General features: G+C 46.2%; 2 protein-coding genes across 10 annotated transcripts in view; one reads left to right on the top strand and one right to left on the bottom strand.

Moving 5' to 3' along the window:
- The first annotated feature begins 66 nt into the window (after positions 1–66).
- LOC120808583 (CCR4-NOT transcription complex subunit 1) lies at positions 67–22,114 on the top strand. Of its 9 annotated transcripts, none has more exons than XM_078082377.1 (49): positions 67–264; positions 1,864–2,164; positions 2,264–2,371; positions 5,323–5,415; positions 5,642–5,710; positions 5,855–5,909; positions 6,461–6,664; positions 6,786–6,954; positions 7,184–7,310; positions 7,813–7,923; positions 8,099–8,269; positions 8,424–8,551; positions 8,712–8,952; positions 9,056–9,175; positions 9,406–9,528; positions 9,642–9,793; positions 9,966–10,116; positions 10,214–10,427; positions 10,545–10,670; positions 11,043–11,167; positions 11,283–11,569; positions 11,646–11,724; positions 11,859–12,098; positions 12,232–12,372; positions 12,460–12,639; positions 12,752–12,868; positions 12,967–13,077; positions 13,287–13,364; positions 13,492–13,669; positions 13,960–14,114; positions 14,230–14,526; positions 14,643–14,783; positions 14,995–15,099; positions 15,237–15,356; positions 15,644–15,838; positions 15,939–16,081; positions 16,200–16,308; positions 16,476–16,645; positions 18,098–18,329; positions 18,424–18,672; positions 18,957–19,120; positions 19,271–19,388; positions 19,532–19,633; positions 19,830–20,003; positions 20,115–20,264; positions 20,348–20,528; positions 20,643–20,775; positions 20,900–21,034; positions 21,119–22,114. In XM_078082377.1, the coding sequence occupies exons 2-49, from the start codon at positions 2,063–2,065 to the stop codon at positions 21,195–21,197; spliced, it is 7,152 nt and encodes a 2,383-aa protein (XP_077938503.1). In that variant the 5' UTR covers positions 67–264; positions 1,864–2,062; the 3' UTR covers positions 21,198–22,114. The 9 variants fall into 9 exon arrangements, with proteins under 9 accessions (XP_077938503.1, XP_040017504.1, XP_077938504.1 ...); XM_040161570.2 differs by having other exon boundaries at positions 92–264; positions 10,214–10,415; XM_078082378.1 differs by having other exon boundaries at positions 92–264; positions 10,214–10,415; positions 11,850–12,098.
- Positions 22,115–23,244: 1,130 nt separating this feature from the next.
- Positions 23,245–23,717, bottom strand: part of LOC120808584 (N-lysine methyltransferase setd6) — a 3,372-nt gene continuing 2,899 nt past the window's right edge. The window contains 1 exon segment of the mRNA XM_078082966.1: positions 23,245–23,653. Coding sequence (XP_077939092.1) covers positions 23,330–23,653 — 324 coding nt within the window. The 3' untranslated portion in view covers positions 23,245–23,329.

Genomic DNA, 23,717 nt, shown 5'->3' with positions numbered 1-23,717 from the left:
ATGCCGTTATTTGGCATCGGCACCGAGAAACAATAAAACCCTCCTTGATTCCCAGGTGTCTGCTGGCGAGCACCTTGCGTGTGTGTCGCGCAGATAAGCTTACGCACCCATCGCGAACCGTGACCGCGCCGCGGCGGTGACAGTCGCCATTTTATTTTGAAAAAATCAAACTGAACTGGAGGCACAGCGACCCTTCCATTTCGTCAAGTTTGTTGTGCGAAACAAGAAGGGAATGAACACCTGAATTACTTTCTTGGAAGCACGGTGAGGTTTAAAATATGGTCGGTTAACAACCGTCGACTGGTTTGTGTACTACACGCAGGCAACGGCGTTGATGTGGACGATGAATGTTAGCGAGCAGCGCGGGCATAGGCTATTTGCTGAAAAGCAGCTGTCATATTGGCTACATGAAACAACTTAATTTCTGTATTTAGCAACGAGTTTAGCTCAACAAAGATAAACTAGTTCTCTACAACTGTATTAGCCACATTTTGGACGGAGACGGGGCTTCTATGCCACGTATACGCTCCGTTTCAGGGCAGTTGGCGTTTCCAACAAACATAATCTTGGCGATTCCGTATATTAGTCAGTGCCCGTGGAAATAAGCTAACGTTAACAAGGTTACTGCTAACGGTAGCTTGCGCGATCGCGCAAACCCCATCCGCATTACGGGGCCTCCACGCTTATGGCAAAGGCAATTGTAACGATGTCGAAACATTCGTAATTAGTTATGTAGATAAAATCGCTACTTAACATAGTAATGAATACACGAGAAACAAGACGTTGGTTGGTTTAGCCGATGGATTCAAACCAGCTCGAAACTGTCTCATGTTGCTAATGTTAGCTTCAGGTAAATGCTAACTTAACTTGATAGCATTAGCTTGTAGCCAACGGGGAGTTGGTACTAATTCACATAGGTTATCGTTACGTATTGACAAAGATGGGTAATTTTAATTAGTTTACACGTATGACCGTTGCATGGAGTATGTTTAAGTTAGCAATAGCGTAACATATTTTGCATGCTTATTTATCCTGTAAAGATTTTCGCTACCGTTCTCTCAAACTTTTCCTCTAGCAAGTGTTTACCAGCGTCATGGTAATGTTAGCCTAAAGTAAGTAGCTAACGTTACGTCTCCCCACTTCACATGTGCGCGTTATTTTAAAACTACCTAATAACTTGGCGTCGAATCATTTTAGGGTGTCTGATAATTTTACGATAGCTAATCGGAAGGTAACGTGAAATGTTACGGTGACTTCGATAGCCTGCTAGTAACGTTTGCTAACTCACATTAGCTTGCTCTTTGTTTCAGTGGGCGAGTTGTAACGTTAACTCTCTGTCCATTACCGTTAGTCACCAGAAACGGCCTGTTGGCTACATTTAAAGCAACTTTCTTCGGAATTGCTTGATAAAGCGGAAATAGTTATCACGCTATTCTAAACAGAAAGTTGCTCAGTTTGGTAAGCAACTTAACCAACGTTAGCATTCGCTCTCTGTGCCAGATATTTGGGTGCAGTCGAGGCCTAAGCATAAGCTATAGGCACGGCAGGTTTACATAACTACAATAACTCCAAAAACGTATCTGACGAAAACTATTGCTTTAATTCGTATTGACCGTAACGTTAGTGAATGAATCTGCAGATGAATGCCCGGGCAGCAGACTGTAAAATACACTTATACTCTGTGGTGCACGTAGGCCTTGAATCCTGTCACAGGATTTGATTGTAAATATTGTCCTGCGTGGAAGTAACGCTGCAAAGCTCAACATTTTATTCTATTGGCTCTTTTTTTGTTTTTATTTCTATTGTAATGTATTTGTAGTTTTTAAAAACAAATGTCTGAACTTGTTTGTCCTCTCATTTCAGATGCTGAACTTTTAAACTGAAGGACCTTACCTAGCACCGGGAGCCACTGATTGGAAAAGTCATTTTGAAAGCAAACATTTTTCATTCTTTGTGGAGGGGAGGGGGGGGGGGGCAGAAGTAACCTATCACTGAAGTGACTAAAGGGGAATAATGGTGATTTTGCGCCGTGCTCGGCCGCCTGCTTCCGCCCCAACTAGCAATGAATCTTGATTCGCTTTCGCTGGCTTTGTCTCAAATCAGCTATCTGGTGGACAATTTAACAAAGAAAAACTACCGAGCCAGCCAGCAAGAAATACAGCATGTAAGTGGTTTTCTACATTAGTCAACAGATAGCTGTAAAGTGTACTCAAACGTCCGCTTGTGGTCTCATGTTTGGTTCATTTTGCCTGTGCTCTCCCAGATTGTTAATCGTCACGGCCCTGAGGCAGACAGGCATTTACTACGCTGTCTCTTCTCTCATGTGGATTTCAGTGGCGATGGTAAAAGCAGTGGCAAGGACTTTCACCAGGTAATTTTTGATTAGAGAGATGTTATTTTAAAATGTTCTTGACCTGAAGTTCTTTTTTTAATGGGTAATGTTGGTACTTTGAAGTTGAGCATTGTATGGATTCCCCCCTTCGGTCTGTTTTAAACTAGAGGAATAGTTCAGATTCAACGTTGTAGAAATTTGCTATTGCAAGTTAAGAAAAAGTTTTCTCCTGATGTAATTGCCGTCCTAGAACACAATTTCTCGTGGCTTAAGTTACATCTGTCAAAATACCTTCTAGAGGAGCAGAACGCTGATCGTAGAGACTAACAAATCTACATGTCTCATGAAGTCATGTTTTTAAAAAAACGTAAGCATTCAGCGTTCTTTAAGTACCAGATATAAGTTATGAAGTTATTCCGGGTGGTTCATTCTTCCCACTGTGGCAAATAAGTGCTCTCCTTCAGTTTTAGGGGAATTGTATAAAAGTGTTAAAAAAATAAACCATAGTGGCTGTTGCTGTACTGATACCGCCTGGAAGATTCGCCATTTTGCATCTTTTACCCAACACAAATTCCTCATTGTAGCACCCCATGATACTGTGCCTGTTCTGTCCCGGTTTGTGCATATTTCCTAAAATGGCAGCACCTGGAAACCTGTATTTTATGCAGAATTTAATTTACATTATTCTCTTGACATCCTGGTCTCCCAGTCTTTTAGATACTAGATTCTAGAGCTTGAAAACATTTAGAATTCTTAAGTTATGTTAGGCGTCACGGTGGTGTGGTGGTTAGCACGGTCTCCTCACAGCAAGAATGTCCTGGGTTCAACTCTGCCCAGTGGCCTTTCTGTGTGGAGTCTGCATGTTCTCCCCGTGTCTGCGTGGGTTCTCTCCGGGTTCTCCGGCTTCCTCCCACAGTCCAAAGACGTGCTCTGGGGATCAGGTTGATTGGGGACTTTAAATTGCCCGTAGGTGTATGAATGTGAGTGTGAATGGTTGTATGTCTCTGTGTTAGCCCTGTGATTGGCTGGCGACCCCACCCCCCGCGACCCTGTGTGCAGGATAAGCGGTTTGACGATGGATGGAAGTTATGCAAGATTTTAGTGAGGGCAAAATGGGCATGAACACATTCACAGCCCTTTACCTCACAACTTAATATATTTCTATGAAAACGGTTCCCATAAGTCTCCCCTCTACAGCCGTGCCTTCTTTATGCTAATTCCATGCAGTTTGTGGCAAAAATCCTGCAACTTTGTGCACACGGTAGAAATGTTATTATGGCCTATTCTAAATTGCTTCTGGATATTGGGGTACCTAAACATTCTTACTATTACGTTAAGTAGGTATGTGTGTAAACGGACACCCTCATGGATCCAATGAGTCCAATCATATTTATGTCGGTTGATAATGATTGTAGCTATTTCAATACTGTGAGACTTAAGGCTGGTGCATGCTTCTGCGTTGTTTCGTCGGCGCAGTTTCAGTTCATGGTTCTAAAAGTCTTGCGTGTGTTGCAGAGCAATTCACCTCCAGAACAACAGGCGGAGTAACGTGTTTTTGTTGAAGACGACCTAGAGAGTCACGTCTATTCATCATAGACTTTATTGCCCCGTGCATCGCCACTGCTGCTTTTCATCAAGGACACATTTGTCCCGTATTTCCCTCCACAACTTTGTGCACCTCTCGACCTGCAAACCGGCGTTTGTGGCGATCTCCCTCCATGAATCCAACCCGCTTATGGCTTGTATAAGCAGTCATATTTACGCATTCCTTCCGACAACAGTTCTTCAATCTGCTCCGTTCTCTCGCGAACATTCGTTTTAACAATGGCGGTATCGTGCTATGAAAGCGGAAATGTGAGACTCCGTAAAGGATGTAGTTAGCAGACCGTCGCTTTCGACGCAAGCCTAGAAAAATTGGTCGACGCACGCAAGGAGGTGTGAAAAGGCACGCAAGGGACACGCAAGGGTCCTGCGTCTGCGTCGCTCTGAAAACGCAAAGCATAAACAAGGCTTAAATGGGACCTTTTTTTAGAAAATAATTTCCGACCATAGAAAAACCAAATATCCGCCCTGTGGGTACTGGTGTCAACGCGAAGCTGGTTTTTTATAGATAAAATATATGATCGTACTCTTTATTAACAAAAGGTTGTGCCTGATCATGGCGATCTTCCTCCACACATGCACTTTGTGAGGATAAAACGAATAACTGGGTTTATTATTAAAGACCTGCAGACCTGTAACTATCACCTTCACAAACAAATGAGAAATTACTTAAATTCTTATAAAACTAGACAATGGTTCAATAATTTTGGTAACCTTGGTGTTTTGCCAGTAGCTCTGCCACGTAGCTGGAAGTCCCTCTCAGACTCTGCATTCCAGCTATTTAACAGTTAACAGAACTTAACCGACGTGGAAATGGAAATGTTTTTTTTATGCCGATCGCCCTTCTCAAAGGCTGTCTTATCCGCAGGGCTATGAACGCGCTTGCAAATCACTCTAATATTGGCCTCCTTGCTCTCACCATTGGCCGTAGTAGAACTATAAAGTGCAAAACGTACAGCTGCTAGCATGGACCGCAAGACCATATATGCTTCTATCATCTTCTCAGCTATTACACACGAAAAACTCCAAAATTTGAGTCTGCGGCCTAAACCATATCCCAGGTTTATTCAAGATGTATCACCGGGGAAAAACTTAATGCTGAGTGGCATCGGAAATGAATCCCAGGTCCACCTACATCATGGGGCATACTATTGAGCTTCTATCCCCTAAAAACACTGAAGGAAGTTGAGTCAAAGAAGGTGAAATCTAGGTTAGCAGATCTTCAGTATAGTCTTTATAGTTTTGTTTCCCACATCGTGATTGTGAAGACTGCTTATTGTTTTGTACCAATTCTTGTGTATTATCCTGTCTTCACCTGCCTCTGTTCTCTTTACTTTCTCCTTTTTCCTCGGTACCCTTTTCTGCTTTTCAACTTGCCGAAGACACAGTTTCTGATTCAGGAGTGTGTGTCGCTGATATCCAAGCCAAACTTTATCGCTACTCTCTGTTACGCCGTCGACCATCCCCTGCACTACCAGAAGGTGAGTAGCCAATGCTAGAATGCCCGTATTATTACTGTGGTGGCCAGGATGTGTAATGGCTCTTATTTACTCACTTTTTGCACTCACTCCTCGCATAAATGTTTGTCTGCAACTAACTTAGTCATCAACTTAGTCCGATGTGCATGTGTACAAACATTTGTCAGGACTTTATGAATATTGACATTTTATTTGACATCTAATACAATCTTCTTAAACTGTCTTTTAGAGTTTGAAGCCTTCGGCCCATTTATTCACTCAACTGAGTAAAGTTCTTAAGCTCAGCAAGGTCCAAGAGGTAAGCAGTCTCTGCCAATCTTAAATGAGTCCATTTTTAGGGCTATGCACATCAGATCGTTGAATATCAGATATTGAATGAAAATATGTTTAACTGGGAAAAAAAGTGTCTGAAATGATCAATGAATTAATTTGATTCCACTAGGTCATTTTTGGACTTGCTTTGCTCAACTCCAGCAACGCAGACCTTCGTGGTTTTGGTAAGTAAATCTAATGGGGCCAGACATAAGTGATAGCAACTGTGAATGAAGGTTAAAAGTAATGCATCTACACACTTGTAGATAATAAACATGTCACGATAAGGCTGACTAAGTTGAAGCACTTGTGTGGTGTTGACCTAAAAGTTTGCTGAAAAGTGAAAGATGCATAAAATTCTTTGTTTGCGACAAGCCTGTCTGCTTGCCTGCATATAGGAACATACTATTCCTTTATTTACGATTGCATTTTCTTTTGTTTGCAAAGAAATAATTCATTGCACATGTTCCTTTCTGTGACATCAGCGTAGTTAGTTAATACACGGCACTAAATACTTGACAGGCTGTCGAGGGTAAAATCTATAATTAGTGACGAGGAGTCGTAGATTGTGCCGCAATTAAAGATGGAAATCCATTTCCCCATTTGTACAAACATCCAGAGTCTATGAAGACCAGCTGTGTGTTGGACGCTAAACTGAAGTATAATTGTTACAGGACGGGACATAGTAGAACAGCAGAGCCCGTGCTTTATTAACTAGTTTTCCACCGCCTCTCAGCCGCGCAGTTCATCAAGCAGAAACTTCCAGACCTCCTGCGGTCATACGTGGACGCGGATCTCGGAGGAAACCAGGAAGGTGGCTTCCAAGACATTGCTATAGAGGTCTTGCAGCTGCTCCTCTCCCATCTGCTCTTTGGCCAGAAGGGAGCCAGCGGAGTAGGACAAGAGCAGATCAACACCTTCCTCAAGACACTTTGTCGAGGTACGCAAATGTGTTCATCAGATCCTTAGATCCGCATATGGAAGCCCGCAGCCGAAGAGGTATCTTGACTCTATTGTGGCGAAAACGTCATTGTATTTTAAAGTGTATGCTGTGTTTTCAGATTTCCCCCAGGAGCGCTGCCCTGTGGTGCTCGCACCACTGCTGTACCCAGAAAAACGGGACATTCTCATGGACAGGATCCTGCCAGACTCGGGGGAGTTAGCGAAGACCATGATGGAGAGTTCTCTCGCAGATTTCATGCAAGAAGTCGGCTATGGCTTCTGTGCTAGGTAACTTAGTTTAAATTCTTCTCCGCTGTGCCCACGGCTAGCATGGACCACCCGAACTGTCACAACAACCACAAAATTCCCAAAAGTTTGAGGTCAAGCAGAAGTACATGTCCTGTTGCTTTTAATTTAGTTTCATAGGGATTCTAAAACAATATCAGTGGGATTTGAAAGGAGAAGTTGGCGATGTTGGTTCCCTCTGACCCCCCCCCCCCTCTTTTTGTCCCTCCAGTCTGGATGAGTGCAGAAACATAATCGTCCAGTATGGGGTGAGAGAGGTGACTGCCAGCCAGGTGGCCAGGGTCCTTGGCATGATGGCTCGTACACACTCGGGCCTAACGGATGGAATCCCGCTGCAGGTGAGGGGGCGTTATTGGACGTGAGCGCGGCCCGAAGTCTACGGTCCCTTTTGACAACGTTGCTGTAGTTTGCTTCATGGGGACCGGAGCAAAAGATGACACGCTTTGGCTCCTATTTTAATTTTTTGTTCACACAAAACAGTAGGTATAAGTTTGAAGTGGTGAAACTAGATGGATCTAGTTCTAATTTTAATTTATTTTACAAACAACCATGACATTACAAAAGGAGTCGGGTCAATGCGAATAGTCAGTATTAATTTCATGCTTGATGCTTTTACGGGGTGCTGGGAAGGACACATGCACTGGGTTCATCAGAGATATTGTTTGTCAAAAGTAACATTCACTTAAACAAAACGAGAGCTGCAGAATTGGTGAATCAATGCCTGTGCAATACGAAATGAGTCTTTCGATCAAATACCTTTTAGTATTTAGTAACGTTTTTGCTGGTTGAGTTTACTTATTTTTGGATCAGAGCTTACGTTTTCTTTTTTTCCCCTCACAGTCCATCTCCGCTCCAGGCAGCGGTATCTGGAGCGACGGGAAGGACAAGAACGATGGCTCACAGGCGCACACCTGGAATGTTGAGGTTCTCATTGACGTTGTGAAAGAAGTGGTACGTGAGCAGTCAGTTTCTTTTCATTAAACAGATTATTTTTCAGAATTGTAGTGTTGCTCTGTAACCGTCCTGCGTCCGTACACAAGTGAATTCATGCAATAGCCTGTCATAATACCTCTCATATAACTTTGAAAGGCCCATTTAGTTTTCCGCTGTCCCATTTGTGCCCTAGAATCCCAATCTGAACTTCAAAGAGGTGACCTACGAACTGGACCACGCAGGCTTTATAATCCGGGACAGCAAAGGCCTGCATATAGTCGTGTACGGCATTCAGAGGGGGCTGGGCATGGAGGTGTTTCCCGTCGATCTCATCTATCGACCATGGAAACACGCTGAGGGACAGGTAACGGGCCGACATCCTCTGCATCCGGATGACTGTGAAATGATGGAGTAGAATGATTGATAAAGAATAATCCTAATGCAAAGTGCTAATTGATTTCTCCGGCGGTGAAGGATGTGTGGTTACGGTTGAATTAATTTACTTTTCTTTTTTTCAGCTGTCGTTTATTCAGCACTCCCTGATGAGCCCAGAAGTGTTCTCCTTTGCCGACTATCCTTGTCACACTGTGGCCATTGACATCCTTAAAGCCCCACCAGAGGATGACAACAGGGAGATTGCCACCTGGTATGGAGCCTGTTTGTCTTTAAGTTTAAACTCAAAATTGAATGTTTTTTTTCTCCTTCTGCATTTCCGTTCAACGGATGCGTGACCTGGCACATTCAGTTCAACAGTATATCCATGGTGCTTTGCTGTTTTTGAAAGATTACCCTCAACTCTTTAACAGGAAAAGTCTGGACCTGGTGGAGAGCCTGCTGAGGCTGTCGGAGGTGGGCCAGTACGAGCAGGTGAAGCAACTGTTCAGCTTTCCGATCAAGCACTGCCCAGACATGTTGGTGCTGGCCTTGCTGCAGATCTCCACCTCCTGGCACACGCTGCGCCACGAGCTCATCTCTACCCTAATGCCCATTTTTCTGGGGAACCACCCCAACTCTGCCATCATCCTTCACTACGCCTGGCACGGACAGGTTGGCGTTGATGCTTGTTGGTTTTGAGTCAAGAGGTCATCTATTTGTTTTCGTTTGAAATGTATACTTATAAAACCTGGCGCTTTTTTTTTTTTTTTCCCAGGGACAGTCTCCTTCCATCCGTCAGCTTATCATGCATTCGATGGCCGAGTGGTACATGAGAGGAGAGCAGTATGACCAGGCCAAGCTGTCTCGCATCCTCGATGTGGCCCAGGACTTGAAGGTTTGTCGGAATGGACTGAATAATCGCACATGTTGACCTCTGAACCTAAACCTTCAGAACGTAAGCAGAATTAGGAAATAGGGTTGCTGCACAGAATTACTGGTTTCAGTGAAGAGATTGGAAGATAAAGGGTCATTATATATATATATATATATTTGTGTTAGTCTGTGCTTTATCCTACATCAAGGCACCCTGTAAATGGTCAATGTTTTTGTCCTTCTGCCCTCCAGTCTCTATCGATGTTGCTGAATGGAACTCCATTTGCTTTTGTTATTGACCTCGCTGCACTTGCCTCCCGCCGTGAATACCTCAAACTTGATAAATGGCTTACTGACAAAATCAGAGAGCATGGGGTAAGACTTCAAAGTAATTTGCGTACACTGACAGCTATCCGTACATATGTGTACTTGTTTGTGTCCTTGTAATTTCCGCCCTGAGAATATGTTTCTTCATTCTGTTTTCTCAGGAACCTTTCATCCAGGCGTGTGTGACTTTCCTGAAGAGGCGCTGCCCATCCATCATGGGGGGTCTGGCCCCAGACAAGGACCAGCCCAAAAGCGCCCAGCTGCCCCCGGAGACTTTAGCCACCATGCTGGCCTGCCTGCAGTCCTGTGCTGGGTGAGATGCTATTTGGCTTACTCGCCATCCCGGTACACTTGGATTTGCCTGTTTGATCTATTTTTCAGTCTTGCTCAAAATGATTCTATGATGTTTTGACCACATGCATAAACCGATGAGATCCCTCTCGCCCTACTCTGAAATCAACGTTCCTTCACTTTTCATTCCTCAGGAGCGTGTCACAGGAGCTGTCGGAGACCATCCTGACCATGGTTGCCAACTGCAGCAATGTGATGAATAAAGCCCGGCAACCACCACCAGGGGTAATGCCAAAGGGTCGTGCCCCCAGCACAAGCAGCTTGGATGCAATCTCTCCTGTACAGGTATCTTCACACGGCACGAAAATCGCTGTAGAAAAACTTATTCCTAACTTGCTTGAAGAAAAAAAAACTTGAAAATCTGTCCTTTGTTCACCTCTAGATGGAGTCCCTCTCCGGCATGGGTTCCTTGAACCTGGGGGGCACAGCTCCCTCCCATACTCAAAGCATGCAGGGTTTCCCAACCTCTCTGAGTTCTGCTTTCAGTAATCCACAATCCCCAGCAAAGGCCTTCCCACCTCTCACCAACCCCAACCCTAGCACACCGTTTGGGGGTATCGGCAGCTTGTCGTCGCAGCTCCCTGGTATGGACTCTGGTACTATGCTATTTTTTATTTTTCCATTTTTACACAAAGCACCACGGCTCGAGGAAGAAGCAGGGGACCAAATTGCTGCAGTTTGACTGCCACTTAACGTTCCTACTTTACTTTCAGGTCCCTTGGGCACAGGCATCGGCTCTAGTATTGGCTCTAGTCTGGGGATGCCAACTGTCAACACGGACCCTTTTGGCACCAGGAAGATGAGCACACCTGGCCTGAACCCCCCCACCTTTCAACAGAGTAAGATGAAGGCCTGTAAGTGGGGTGGTGGTGGTGTGACTGAGAGCCCCGCCCTGCACGGCTCTCTGCTGCATTTCCTCTTGTGTAGAAGAGAAGTTTCCGTATTAACAAAGAGCCTGTAGAAGGCTTGTACCACTGTAAACATTTCGTTCCACGGTTTCTCTTCTGAAAAACGATTGGTTGATCACAGAGGAAATGCAGATCAGTCTTCCATTCGGTGTCCGCTTACGCTGACCGCCCCACTTAAATGTCTGTGTGTCTGCTTTTTAAGACAACTTTCACCCGTTGGAATACGCTTTCCTAATTTTGCACGACGATGAAGCTCTTGCTCCCCCCATGTTACATTGTCTTTTTTTTTTTTTTTTCTTTCAGCTGACCTTTCTCAGGTGTGGCCCGAGGCAAACCAGCACTTTAGCAAGGAGATCGACGACGAGGCAAACAGTTACTTTCAGCGCATCTACAACCACCCACCTCACCCAACTATGTCCGTGGATGAAGTATGTAGTGATTTTTTTTTTTTTTTCTTGCAAAAACACCGTCAAACCCTGCAGTGAGTAGTGTTGTTGCGCTTGGAGTTAACTCAAACTCCATCATATCCCTCCACCCTCCCAGGTACTGGAGATGCTGCAGAGGTTCAAGGATTCAACCATCAAGCGGGAGCGCGAGGTGTTCAATTGCATGCTCCGTAACTTGTTTGAGGAATACCGGTTCTTCCCCCAGTACCCAGACAAGGAGCTGCACATCACTGCCTGCCTTTTCGGTGGCATCATCGAGAAGGGTCTTGTGACCTACATGGCCCTGGGCCTGGCCCTGCGATATGTTCTTGAAGCCTTAAGGAAGCCCTATGGATCCAAAATGTATTACTTTGGAATTGCCGCCCTAGATAGGTTTAAAAACAGGTACTGAAACATTTTTTCCCGTAAAATGAGTATTAACGTGCACGAGGTACCATGACCCAATCTTCCATGTTTCTAGACTAAAGGACTATCCTCAGTATTGTCAACACCTGGCTTCAATTGCCCACTTCTTGCAATTCCCCCACCATTTACAAGAGGTAATCAGGTTTCCTTAATTTAAATGAGCATTTTTTTTTTTTGTCTTTATAGTTTACTATGACCTCTGAAAGTGATTTGAACATACGGATAAATAAAATTGCGCTCTGCTTCTTTCAATATCCTGTGTGTGCAGTATATCGAGTACGGCCAACAGTCACGGGACCCTCCGGTGAAGATGCAGGGCTCCATCACCACGCCTGGCAGTCTGGCACTGGCACAAGTCCAGGCCCAGTCGCAACAACCCGGCGTCCCCAAGGCTCCGCAGCCTGGTCAGCCGAGCACTCTAGTCACCACCACGACGACGACGAGCACCGCGACGAAGACGCCGACCATCACGAGACCCACACCCAGCACTTTCAAGAAGGACGTGCCGGTGAGTTTGGCGTTTGCTAATGTCTAAACGCCCCAATGTGTGCCTTGTTATGCATACTTCTGTCACCCGTCTGCATGTAAAACTTGATAGAGATAACTAGAGATAAAACAGGTTTTTAATTTGGTTCCTGCAGCCCTCCATAAACACAACGAACATTGACACCCTGCTGGTGGCCACTGACCAAACGGAAAGGATTGTCGAGCCTCCAGAAAATGTCCAGGAGAAGATCGCCTTCATCTTCAACAACCTTTCCCAGTCCAACATGACACAGAAGGTAAAGCAAGACAAATACAAAACCATAAAACAACAACCCTGTCAGTCAAAGACTACGTTTAAAACCATATGCGTGTTCTCCTTTCAGGTTGAGGAGTTGAAAGAGACTGTGAAGGAAGAGTTCATGCCGTGGGTGTCTCAGTACTTGGTGATGAAGCGCGTAAGCATTGAGCCCAACTTCCACGGTCTCTACTCCAACTTCCTGGACACCCTCAAGAACCCCGAGTTTGTGAAGATGGTCCTCAATGAGACTTATAGGAACATCAAGGTATAACACTTGAGCGATAAGCTGGTTACCATCACAATGCCAAAAACTCATAACGCGACAAATATCCAAAATACTGACCCTCCCATCCCTGAATTTCCTTACATTTCTTCAGGTTCTGTTGACGTCTGACAAGGCAGCTGCCAATTTCTCCGATCGCTCCCTGCTGAAGAACTTGGGCCACTGGCTGGGCATGATTACACTGGCCAAAAACAAGCCTATCCTCTACACGGTAAGTCTTTTTATAATGCCACCTTTTGGAAGTGTTTTTGGCCCGGCGGTCCGCTGCGCTTTCTAGACGGCTACTAATATTTTTCTCCTTTTCCCCAGGATCTGGAAGTCAAGTCTCTGCTCCTGGAAGCCTACATAAAAGGCCAGCAGGAGCTATTATATGTCGTTCCCTTTGTGGCCAAAGTTCTGGAGTCCAGTCTACGAAGCATGGTTAGTAAAATATGTTCAGCCGGAGAGGTGTCTGCCTGGCGTTGACACTCCCTCACTCTCTTGCCCAGTTTGTCATGCTGCAATATTCACTTCAGCTAAAAGTAAAGTGAATTTTTCACTCACGCAGGCAATATATAGCGCTCATGCTTGCCTCATTCCACTGTTTGAGGTTCTGTGAATTAACCTACTTGTGCGTCTCTGCGTTGTAGGTCTTCCGACCCCAGAACCCCTGGACCATGGCCATCATGAATGTTCTTGCTGAGCTGCATCAAGAACATGACCTCAAGGTAATGTATTTTCTCCCTCCCGCCAGTGTGAGGCCACTTCCAGTCAATGTACAAATGCTTACCAAAGATTTCACCGATGCCTACAGTAATCTTTTTAAACCAACCACCTGTAATTGTGTCTCCACAGCTCAACCTCAAGTTTGAGATTGAAGTTTTGTGTAAGAACTTGTCGCTGGACATCAATGACCTCAAGCCAGGCACCTTGCTGAAGGATAAAGACAAGCTCAAGAGCCTGGAGGAGCAGCTGTCTGCACCAAAGAAAGAGGCCAAGCCTCCGGAGGAGATGCTGCCAGTCTCTACCGCAGGTTGGTTCACCGTCTGCAGGCTTTTTTTGTATTGGTCTGCGTCACCTTCACCGCATCATCCTCAGGACACAGTTGCTATTAACACACATTTTACGAACTGGCTGAGGAGAAACTGTCAGAGTTTATTTTTATTACTTAGAAATTAATGTAAAAAAATACTTATGTGAAGGGTGTAGCAATAATTTGGCCATATTACATTTGCCATGAAAGGTCCTTCTTTACTCTCAGTAACGCCTAATTGCTCCTGCAGTGTTATTTAAAATCAAATCTTTTTGTCTTGTAACCAACAGGAGACTTTGTTCCATTTGCGGCTCCTCCCTCGACCCCCGCCGCCACCACCCCCGCCTGCACAACAACCGGGCCCCCAACCCCACAGTTCAGTTACCACGACATCAACGTGTATGCCTTGGCAGGCCTGGCACCACACATCAATATCAACGTCAACGTAAGTGTTCTACATCGGGCGTCTGCAAGTGCTGAAGTTAACGCAACACACGCATGTTATTTCCCGTAACCTCACAGCAAGATTGAGATATTTTCCATCGCCCTGGTCCCTCCAGATCTCGCTGCTTCAGGCCCATCCTCAGTTGAAGCAGTGCGTTCGGCAGTCGGTGGAGCGAGCGGTTCAGGAGCTGGTGCACCCTGTGGTGGACCGCTCCATCAAAATCGCCATGACGACCTGTGAGCAGATCATCAGGAAGGACTTTGCCCTGGATTCGGAGGAGTCCCGCATGCGCGTGGCCGCCCACCATATGATGAGAAACCTGACCGCCGGCATGGCCATGATCACCTGCCGCGAGCCCCTGCTCATGAGCATCGCCACCAACCTTAAGAACAGCTTTGCCGCTGCGCTGCGGGTAAGCTCAATGGACCGCGAGGGCTTGTTTTCCTTATCGCTAGTCCCGCACGAGTCGGGGAAAAAAACAGTCTCACCGTTCCTGCTTCTTTAACGCAAGGTCTTTTTTCCCCTCAGGCGCCGACGCCCCAGCAGAGGGAGATGATGGAGGAGGCTGCGGCCAGGATCGCTCAAGACAACTGTGAACTTGCTTGCTGCTTTATTCAGAAAACAGCCGTCGAGAAAGCTGGCCCCGAAATGGACAAGAGACTTGCCACGGTGAGGCTCAACAGCCCTCAACTTAAATATCTTTCCAATACGTTATTTATTTTTTTTGGACTGTGTTGCCCCAGCTTGAAATGTGTTTTGAAATTGATAAACCATTTTGATTATGGATGTGGCAAAGATGTCAGTAATAGTTTAAAAAAAAAAGGTTTCCAGGCACAAAACAGTATTTTCATTTTGTGTTTTTTATTTATTTATTTTTTAGGAGTTTGAGCTGAGGAAGCACGCCCGCCAAGAGGGGCGTCGCTATTGTGATCCCGTCGTCCTGACTTACCAGGCTGAACGTATGCCTGAGCAGATCCGACTCAAGGTAAGCCGCTAACGTTCGGGAACGGTAGTCGAGACATAATGTTCAGTTACATCACACGCGGATTCAGTGTAGCTGCAGATGGCCGGCTGCTCCGTGACACGGCAGAGGAACCAACTCGCTCACTTGTTGTGTTGCAGGTGGGAGGAGTGGACCCCAAACAACTTGCTGTGTATGAGGAGTTTGCCAGGAATGTTCCAGGTTTCCTACCCAGCAATGATCTCTCCCAACCCACTGGCTTCTTGGCTCAGCCCATGAAGGTGAGTTAATATTTAAAAAATGTTGTGTGGGGGGGAGGGGGTCCTCAAAACAAACCTATTGCGAGCAAAAGGAAGTTAGAAAGGTGCTACAGTGATTTAAAAATCTTCAAGATTGTTCATTTAGATTTCTGATTTATGCCAAACCTGCACAAAGAGCTGTATTTTTACTCTGGACTATTTTATGTCTCTACAGTAAATGAGCAACTAGTGCCTCTTGTGTTGATTTCCCAACATGCTAAACCCACAGAACTTGACTCGCGTCTTTTCCTCTTCATCTGTGACAACAGCAGCAGGCATGGGCCACAGATGACGTGGCTCAGATCTACGATAAGTGCATGGCCGACCTGGAGCAACATCTTCACGCCATCCCTCCAGCCCTCTCCATCAACCCCTTGACCCAGGCTCTGCGCAGCCTGCTGGAGGCCGTGGCCTTGGCGAGGAACTCCAGAGACGGGATCGCCGCGCTCGGCCTTCTGCAGAAGGTGCGGCGATTTTTAAACTCGTCTTCAGGAGCACCGCGAGGGAGTCGGGACGACTTTTACGCCGACTTGTCTTCTTACTACGGCGGCTTTTTGTTTCCAGGCTGTGGAAGGTCTTCTAGATGCCACCAGTGGTGCCGATGCCGACCTGCTGCTCCGCTACAGGGAGTGCCACCTGCTGGTGCTGAAAGCCCTTCAGGATGGACGTGCCTATGGCCCACAGTGGTGCAATAAGCAGATAACCAGGTGAGTCTAAACTATTATCTAGTCCTGGTTGCAGTGTTGAGCCGTGGGGGCGAAATCGTAATTCTCTTGTTTGTTTTGAGGGATGTTTAATGTTTCTGCTTTCTGTGGTTGTTTACAGGTGTCTGATTGAATGTCGTGATGAGTACAAGTACAACGTAGAAGCAGTGGAGCTTCTGATTAGAAACCACCTGGTCAACATGCAGCAGTACGACCTGCACCTGGCACAGGTAGGCGTGGCTAATGGAGTCGTTTTCTGTTTTATCCCAGATCTCGTTTTTTTATTTGATCTAGACATCTTGCATTCGTAAAGATTTTCAAATGGTTTTGTTTTCTATTGAACTGTCCAGTGTAGTTGCTCTTGTGACCGATTTGGTGACTCATTGTTGTCTTCTAGTCAATGGAGAACGGACTGCACTACATGGCGGTAGCTTTCGCCATGCAGCTCGTGAAGCTGCTGCTGGTGGACGAACGCAGCGTCAGCCATGTCACGGAGGCTGACCTCTTCCACACGATTGAGACTTTAATGAGAACCTGTGCACACTCCAGAGCCAACGCACCTGAGGGGTAAACACACAATGTTAAACTCTTCTCTTTTTCTTTCTTTAACTGATTCATTTTCCATAGACCACCAGAAATCTGCTGTGAAAATAAGGAAGATATTAAATGAGACCGTGAGGTTCAGTCGACCACTTTAAATTACTGGTTCTCAAACGTTTTCTGTCCAGACCCACTTTGGAGGAAGAAACATGTTCGTGCCCCAACAAAATTGTAACATGTTAAATGTTTAAAACATCCATCCATGTACAAATAATAAAAATCAAGTGAACCAGATTAGTCAGACTAAATAAAATGTACAACTATGTTAGAACAATGTAAATAAAGTTCTGCAAAAATTAATAATTTCTGAGAGAAAATAGTTTGTATGCGTTTCCAACATCATAAATGAGGTCAGGATGATTTTATTGTGGCTGCAATTGACCGGCTTTGCACTGAACATCTTTTCAAGATAATAACGATAAAATACAACGTGCGGAAAACAAAACTGGTTAAAATATTTTTCACAATGTGCAAATGAGCGATCTCCAGCTCATTCAGCTTCAGTGGCTGCAATGAGCCTTTTCCAAACAGGGTTGCAGACTTTATGCGGTCTCAATTAATTCTCAATGCTGATCTGTGTTTTGTTTTGAGAGGCCACAGCAGTCTAATGTACGTTTGTAACACGTTAAGTTCTAGAAATGATAGAACCGAATTTCCGCACCTGTAATACCGCTGCAACCCTCTAGAGGGCCCGCCACAGAAATTATGACTTAAGCCTAGTTTATGCTTCTGCGTTTTCAGAGCGACGCAGACGCAAGACCCCCTTGTTTGTCCCTTGCGTGCCTTTTCAAACCTCCTTACGTGTGTCGAGCCATTTTTCTAGGCTTGCGATGCAAGCCGTCCTTTACGGAGTCTCACATTTCCGCCTTCATAGCCCGATGCCGCCATTATTAAAGCGAAGAAGGTTTACGAGAGAACTGATTAGATTTAAGAACTTTTGTCGGAAGAAATGCGTAAACATGACCGCTCACACAAGCCGTCATTGGCGGGTCGTGTGAGCTGGTTGGATTCACGGAGGGAGATCGCCGCAAACGCTGGTTTGCCGGTTGAGAGGTGCACAAAGTTGTGGAGGGAAATACGGGACAAATGTGTCCGCGATGAAAAGCAGCAGTGGCGAAGCACGGGGCAATAAAGTCTATGATAAATAGACGTGACTCTCTAGGTCGTCTTCGACAAAACACGTCACTCCGCCTGTTGTTCTGCCGGTGAATTGCTCTGCAACACTCGCAGAACCATGAATTGAAACGAGTGTGCCGACCTTAAACCAAGTGTAAAAGCATTTGTTTATTTATAAATTAGTCTTCGTTCAAGGTTGACATACTTTACACAACATGCAATATATCCTTTCCTTCCTTCCTAAAAGCAAATGACTAATGGCACAGAAGCTCAAACTCACTCCCCGTCCTTTGTCCTTCCCAGCCTTCCCCAGCTGATGGATGTAGTTCGCTCCAACTACGAGGCCATGATCGACCGGGCCCACGGAGGACCCAACTTCATGATGCACTCTGGTATTTCACAGGCGTCAGAATACGACGACCCCCCCGGCCTCAGGGAGAAGGCCGAGTACCTCCTGAGGGAATGGGTCAACCTGTACCACTCGGCCGCCGCCGGCCGGGATAGCACCAAAGCTTTCTCCGCCTTCGTTGGCCAGGTGAACACTCATTCATCAGGATCCAAGGTCCGGCGCGCAGGACCCCCCCCTCGCACCTCCGTGTTGATCTCCTCCGTCTCCTTTTTCTTTGCAGATGCACCAGCAGGGCATCCTGAAGACCGACGACCTGATAACGAGGTTCTTCCGGCTGTGCACAGAGATGTGCGTGGAGATAAGCTACCGGGCGCAGGCTGAGCAGCAGCACAACCCGGCGGCCAGCGCCGCCATCATCCGCGCCAAGTGCTACCACAACCTGGACGCCTTCGTCAGGCTTATTGCCCTGCTGGTCAAACACTCTGGAGAGGCCACCAACACAGTGACGAAAATCAACCTCCTCAACAAGGTACCGCATCGCCTGTGACGGTTCAAAGTTGAAACTCTCATGGTGGGACGCTCGGGCGTGGCCACGAAGCGCTTCAATGATGTCTTCAAAGATGTCTAGGAAAATTGCTGATTTGGAAGTTTAGAAAGTTTAAATAATTAATTCATCTCCTTGGTTAAATGAAATGAATCCCTCTTCAAATCAAGTCCTTCTGAAAAGCCTGATAACATCTGATTATTATAGAAATGCTCCTCTGTAGACGACATTAGACCGGCTGGCTCACTTCATTCTGCTTGCGCTCGTAGGTGCTGGGTATCGTAGTGGGGGTTCTGATTCAGGACCACGACGTCCGTCAGACCGAATTCCAACAGCTGCCGTACCACCGCATTTTCATCATGCTGCTGTTGGAGCTAAACGCTCCCGAACACGTTCTGGAGACCATCAACTTCCAGACGCTCACCGCCTTCTGGTAGGACGTCCTCGCGCTGAGCGGCCCCCTCCAGCAGGAAGAGGCTCGCCTAGTGCCGAGAATGAATCCGTTCTTTTAAAAAACGTTTCTGTCCATATGTTTGAGACACATTGGTTTGGCCTCATCTCGCTCCCCCTTCCTCATGTGCAGCAATACCTTCCACATCCTGAGACCCACCAAAGCGCCCGGCTTTGTGTACGCCTGGCTGGAGCTCATCTCCCATCGCATCTTCATCGCCAGGATGCTAGCGCACACGCCGCAGCAGAAGGTATGTATGGAAGCATAAGACTATCGAAGACTCGTTCATTCTTTGACTACCTCACGTTTCCATCTGGTTGATGTCGACTCTTTCCCCCCCCCATGATTTTTTTTATTTTTATTTAACCTTTTGGTAAAATGTTTCCTTTCCAGGGTTGGCCGATGTACGCACAGCTGCTGATCGATCTCTTTAAGTACCTGGCCCCTTTCCTGAGGAATGTAGAGCTCAACAAACCTATGCAAATCCTCTATAAGGTGCGCCCTTGTTTTTTCCTTAATGTACTTCCCAAAGTAAGGCGTGTGTAACATTGATAGGCACGTTCCTATAACATGGGAGTAACACTGGTACTCTGTTTTTGTGAATGTGCAAAGTTTTCTTGTTGGGTTTTGCAACCCAAACTTGAAAAAGCCTGTTTGCTCTGGTAATTTGGTGATTATGTTCTGCCTCCAGGGCACGCTGCGAGTTCTCCTGGTCCTCCTGCACGACTTCCCAGAGTTCCTGTGTGACTACCACTACGGCTTCTGTGACGTCATCCCGCCCAACTGCATCCAGCTCCGCAACCTCATCCTCAGTGCCTTCCCACGCAACATGAGGCTCCCTGACCCCTTCACACCCAACCTCAAGGTACACACACCGCTGATTACACACTCTGAGGTTCTCAAGTGCAGCTTGGATCAGCAGAAGCTATGAGCTTTGGTTGGACCGACCAAAGGATGTGTGTTTTATTTGCTCCAGGTGGACATGCTGAGTGAGATCAACATCGCGCCCCGCATCCTCACCAACTTCACGGGTGTGATGCCTTCCCAGTTTAAGAAGGACCTGGACTCCTATCTGAAGACCCGCTCACCAGTCACCTTCTTGTCAGAGCTGCGCAGCAACCTGCAGGTCAGCGCCGCCTCGACCTGTTTTTTAAAACGGCCTTTGTCAAAAGCCCAATTTTAGCTAAATTTGTAATCTCCGTCTCCCAGGTGTCCAACGAGCCCGGGAATCGCTACAACATCCAGCTGATCAATGCGTTAGTGTTGTATGTAGGCACACAGGCCATCGCTCACATCCACAACAAGGGCAGCACCCCCTCCATGAGCACGATCACCCACTCTGCACACATGGACATCTTCCAGAACCTTGCCGTGGACCTGGACACGGAGGGTAAGTTGCTGCCAAAATAAGTGTCGGGCCACAAATGGTTTCACACCGCATGAGCTGCATTTTGTGCATTTTGTTTTTTGTTTTTTTTTGCATTCAACTCCGCTGTGTTTCCAGGACGTTACCTGTTCTTGAACGCAATCGCCAACCAGCTGCGGTACCCAAACAGCCACACCCACTACTTCAGCTGCACCATGCTCTATCTGTTCGCCGAGGCCAACACCGAGGCCATCCAGGAGCAGATCACCAGGTGAGCCAACGTCTAGAGTTCGGGGGTCTTTAGGGCGGGGGGGGGGGGGGGGCACATTGAAACCCTTGCGGCGTGGACAACTGAAATGCGAGTGCCGTTGGTTCACGCTTTCTGTCTCTTCCAGGGTTCTGTTGGAGAGGCTGATTGTGAACAGGCCCCACCCGTGGGGTCTCCTCATCACCTTCATTGAGCTGATCAAGAACCCCGCCTTCAAGTTCTGGAGCCACGACTTTGTGCACTGTGCTCCCGAGATTGAGAAGTAGGTTTCCACCTGTATGATGGCGGTAATGTATTTGGCCGGTCCTGCTCCTCTTACTCGGATTGTCCTTCTCCTTCCGCTTAGGCTGTTCCAGTCAGTGGCCCAGTGCTGCATGGGACAGAAGCAGGCCCAGCAGGTGATGGAGGGCACCAGTGCCAGCTAGCCTGTGCACCAGCCAGCTCGTAGCGCGCGGGAGAGATGCCCCGAGGCCTTGACTCACTCCCCCACCACACACACACACACACACACACACACACACCTTTCCCCTCTGCTGTCGGCACTGGATAAACTGGCCACCACAGTCATTTTGAGATGTGGATGAAATGACTACTGCTCCCGGATCTAAAGATTTAGATTTTTGGTTGATCCCTTTGGGGCTGAATTCTGATGGAGAGGACTGATTGGGACATGCTGTTTAATATACTTTTTTTATTTTTATTTTGTTGATGTAAATATTGAGGGGAAAAAAGGGAGAACGGGCGAGGGTAGATGCGTGGAGAGCAATGCACATGTCAAATAAATGCATCATGACATGAAACATATTTTCACTCACCACCAAAGTCCCTGGTTTGCTTCCCTCCCACACAAACCTTTTTTTTTCTGACTTTTTGTTTTTTTGTTACATTCGAGGCTGAATGGTAGATAATTAAAGAAAGAGAAAAAAAGAAAAAAAAAAAAAAAAAAAGCTGCCTGCTACTTTCATTTGATCCCTTTTTATCCTTGAGTGGGACAGGAAGATGAAGTCAAATCTCCCAGGTGGGGGAGCGGGGTTCTACTCCGGGCGTGTCGGTGGAGACCGTTTGCTGATGGTTTGTCCATTTTGCAACTGGCTCTGGAAGTCTCTCCCTGGCATTTGTAAATTGTGCAAAGTGATGGCGACGTTGTAACTTGACGATTTGTACAAAGATCCAAATTGAAGAACAATAGAAGGACCAATACAGCCATTTTGTAACATTTTGAATGTTTTGTAAATGTATTGGTCCATGTGTTGTATTTTGTAGTCCTTTCTAGTTTGCCTTTAGTTCTTGCTACTTAACTGCAGTATGCATACATACAGTAAATAAAGCATTCAAACTGCAAGCCATCTGTGTTCATTCAGTTCTACTTAGTTATTTTATGCTCTTCATCTATACATATATGATCATATACATTGTTAAGAACATTCTTTGTTCATCGAAGTTCTAATCAAGGTTTAAATGCTTTTCATCACAATGTGTATGCCTACTTTTTAAATGCTGTTTGTTTTTATTACGAAAAGTAAAATGCTTTGTTGGGTTCATCCGTGATTAAAGGATTTGAATAGAAAATGTCAAAGTGCAACAGATTATTAAACGCTGTATTACCAAAAAAGATAGGAGCCAATTGCTTATCTGGAGATTTTCTTTGACCTTTTGCATCATTTGTGGTGTGTTGATTTTGGCTGATGCACTTTTTTCTTCGCTATTCTCCCCATCTATGAGCTGTAAACCATCAAGTTAAAATAATTTCTAGTGTTTTACGTTGTCATTTAGCCGACGCTTTTATCCAAAGCGGCTTACAATGAGTGCATTCGACCATAGGGTACAAACGGAACAAGAAACGAGTGCCGTTACAAGTACAATTTAAGTGAAGTCTCTCTGCGCTCCTGGTGTCCTCAGAGAGCTCGTGCCACCATTTCGGAGCAAGGACGGCAAAGAGTGGTGATCTAGTGGAGTGTTTTGCTCTCCGTGAGGGAGGGACGAGCAGTTTTGCGGACGCAGAGCGGGTCGGGGTGTCTGGTTCGACCCGCTCCGTTCGCAGCGTGGTGCGTGAGCACCATTGTTTTGAACTGGATGCGGGCAGCGTTCGATTATGAGACATTTTATTTCCAACACCGGTTCCAAATGTCTTATCTAATGTTCCTTCAAACCACTTTCATTTTCCTCAAATCACCTTGGAACACACGTTGCCCGCATCGAATTACTTTGGCTTAATGTAACTGAACATCCAGCGTAACCTGACAAAAGATCGGAAGCAGCTTTTCTGAATACTGGCGGCTTACGGTGGTCTATAAAACTTAATTTCAGTGGTGTTTAAAGTTAAACCGTAACAAGCGTACAGGCCTGATGGCGGATTCTCACACTGATCCGTTGACTGATTTTTTTAAAGGAACAGTCTGCTCATACTTCTACTTCTAGAGACAAAATGTAATTTGCAGGACTCTCAGGTGTTTTGTAAATGAATGAATCATCTTGAGGAAAAAAAACATTTATTGCCAGTGATTCTAAACATTTTGGTTTCAAGCATTCAGATTTAAAAAGTACTGCGGAGCCGGAGTCACGAGCCAGTGAGCTCCATCAGTCTGTGCAGGATGCTCTTCTGCCCACAGCGCACCTGCAGGGCGTTCCGCCGCCTGCTGCTCAGCCCTGCAAACGCCACCCTGTCCTCCATCAGCTCCTGGTCGCTCTTCACGCCCGGCGCCTCTTCCCCGTAGGACCGCAGAGTCAGACGTGCGGCCCCGTGGATGAGCCACTTCCACGAAGCCTTCAATCCGGAGAGACCCTCGTTAGAGAAGGAAAGGGAAATGTCCTCGTCCTCATCTTCCTCCCACCCTTCATTGTCCTTAAACTCAGAGAACTCCTCCTCTGACATGCACAGCACCTGAAAACACACAAAGCCGGCGTTGTTACTGCATGCGTATTTTACGCAGCGCGCAAAGCAAGCT

Source organism: Gasterosteus aculeatus, chromosome X (genome assembly GCF_964276395.1).
Source record: "Gasterosteus aculeatus chromosome X, fGasAcu3.hap1.1, whole genome shotgun sequence".
NCBI classification, from domain to species: Eukaryota; Metazoa; Chordata; class Actinopteri; order Perciformes; family Gasterosteidae; genus Gasterosteus; species Gasterosteus aculeatus.
The sequence above is the reverse complement of the archived record's forward strand: the minus strand, read 5'-3'. Positions and strand labels throughout refer to the sequence as shown.

Coding starts and splice junctions, on each gene's coding strand:
- LOC120808583 (XM_040161564.2), top strand. CDS start 2,063: ATGAATCTTGATTCGCTTTCGCTGGCTTTGTCTCAAATCAGCTATCTG. Junction 13,670..13,959: donor GCTGCCAGTCTCTACCGCAG/GTTGGTTCACCG, acceptor TGTAACCAACAG/GAGACTTTGTTCCATTTGCG. Junction 15,100..15,236: donor CTGAGCAGATCCGACTCAAG/GTAAGCCGCTAA, acceptor GTTGTGTTGCAG/GTGGGAGGAGTGGACCCCAA.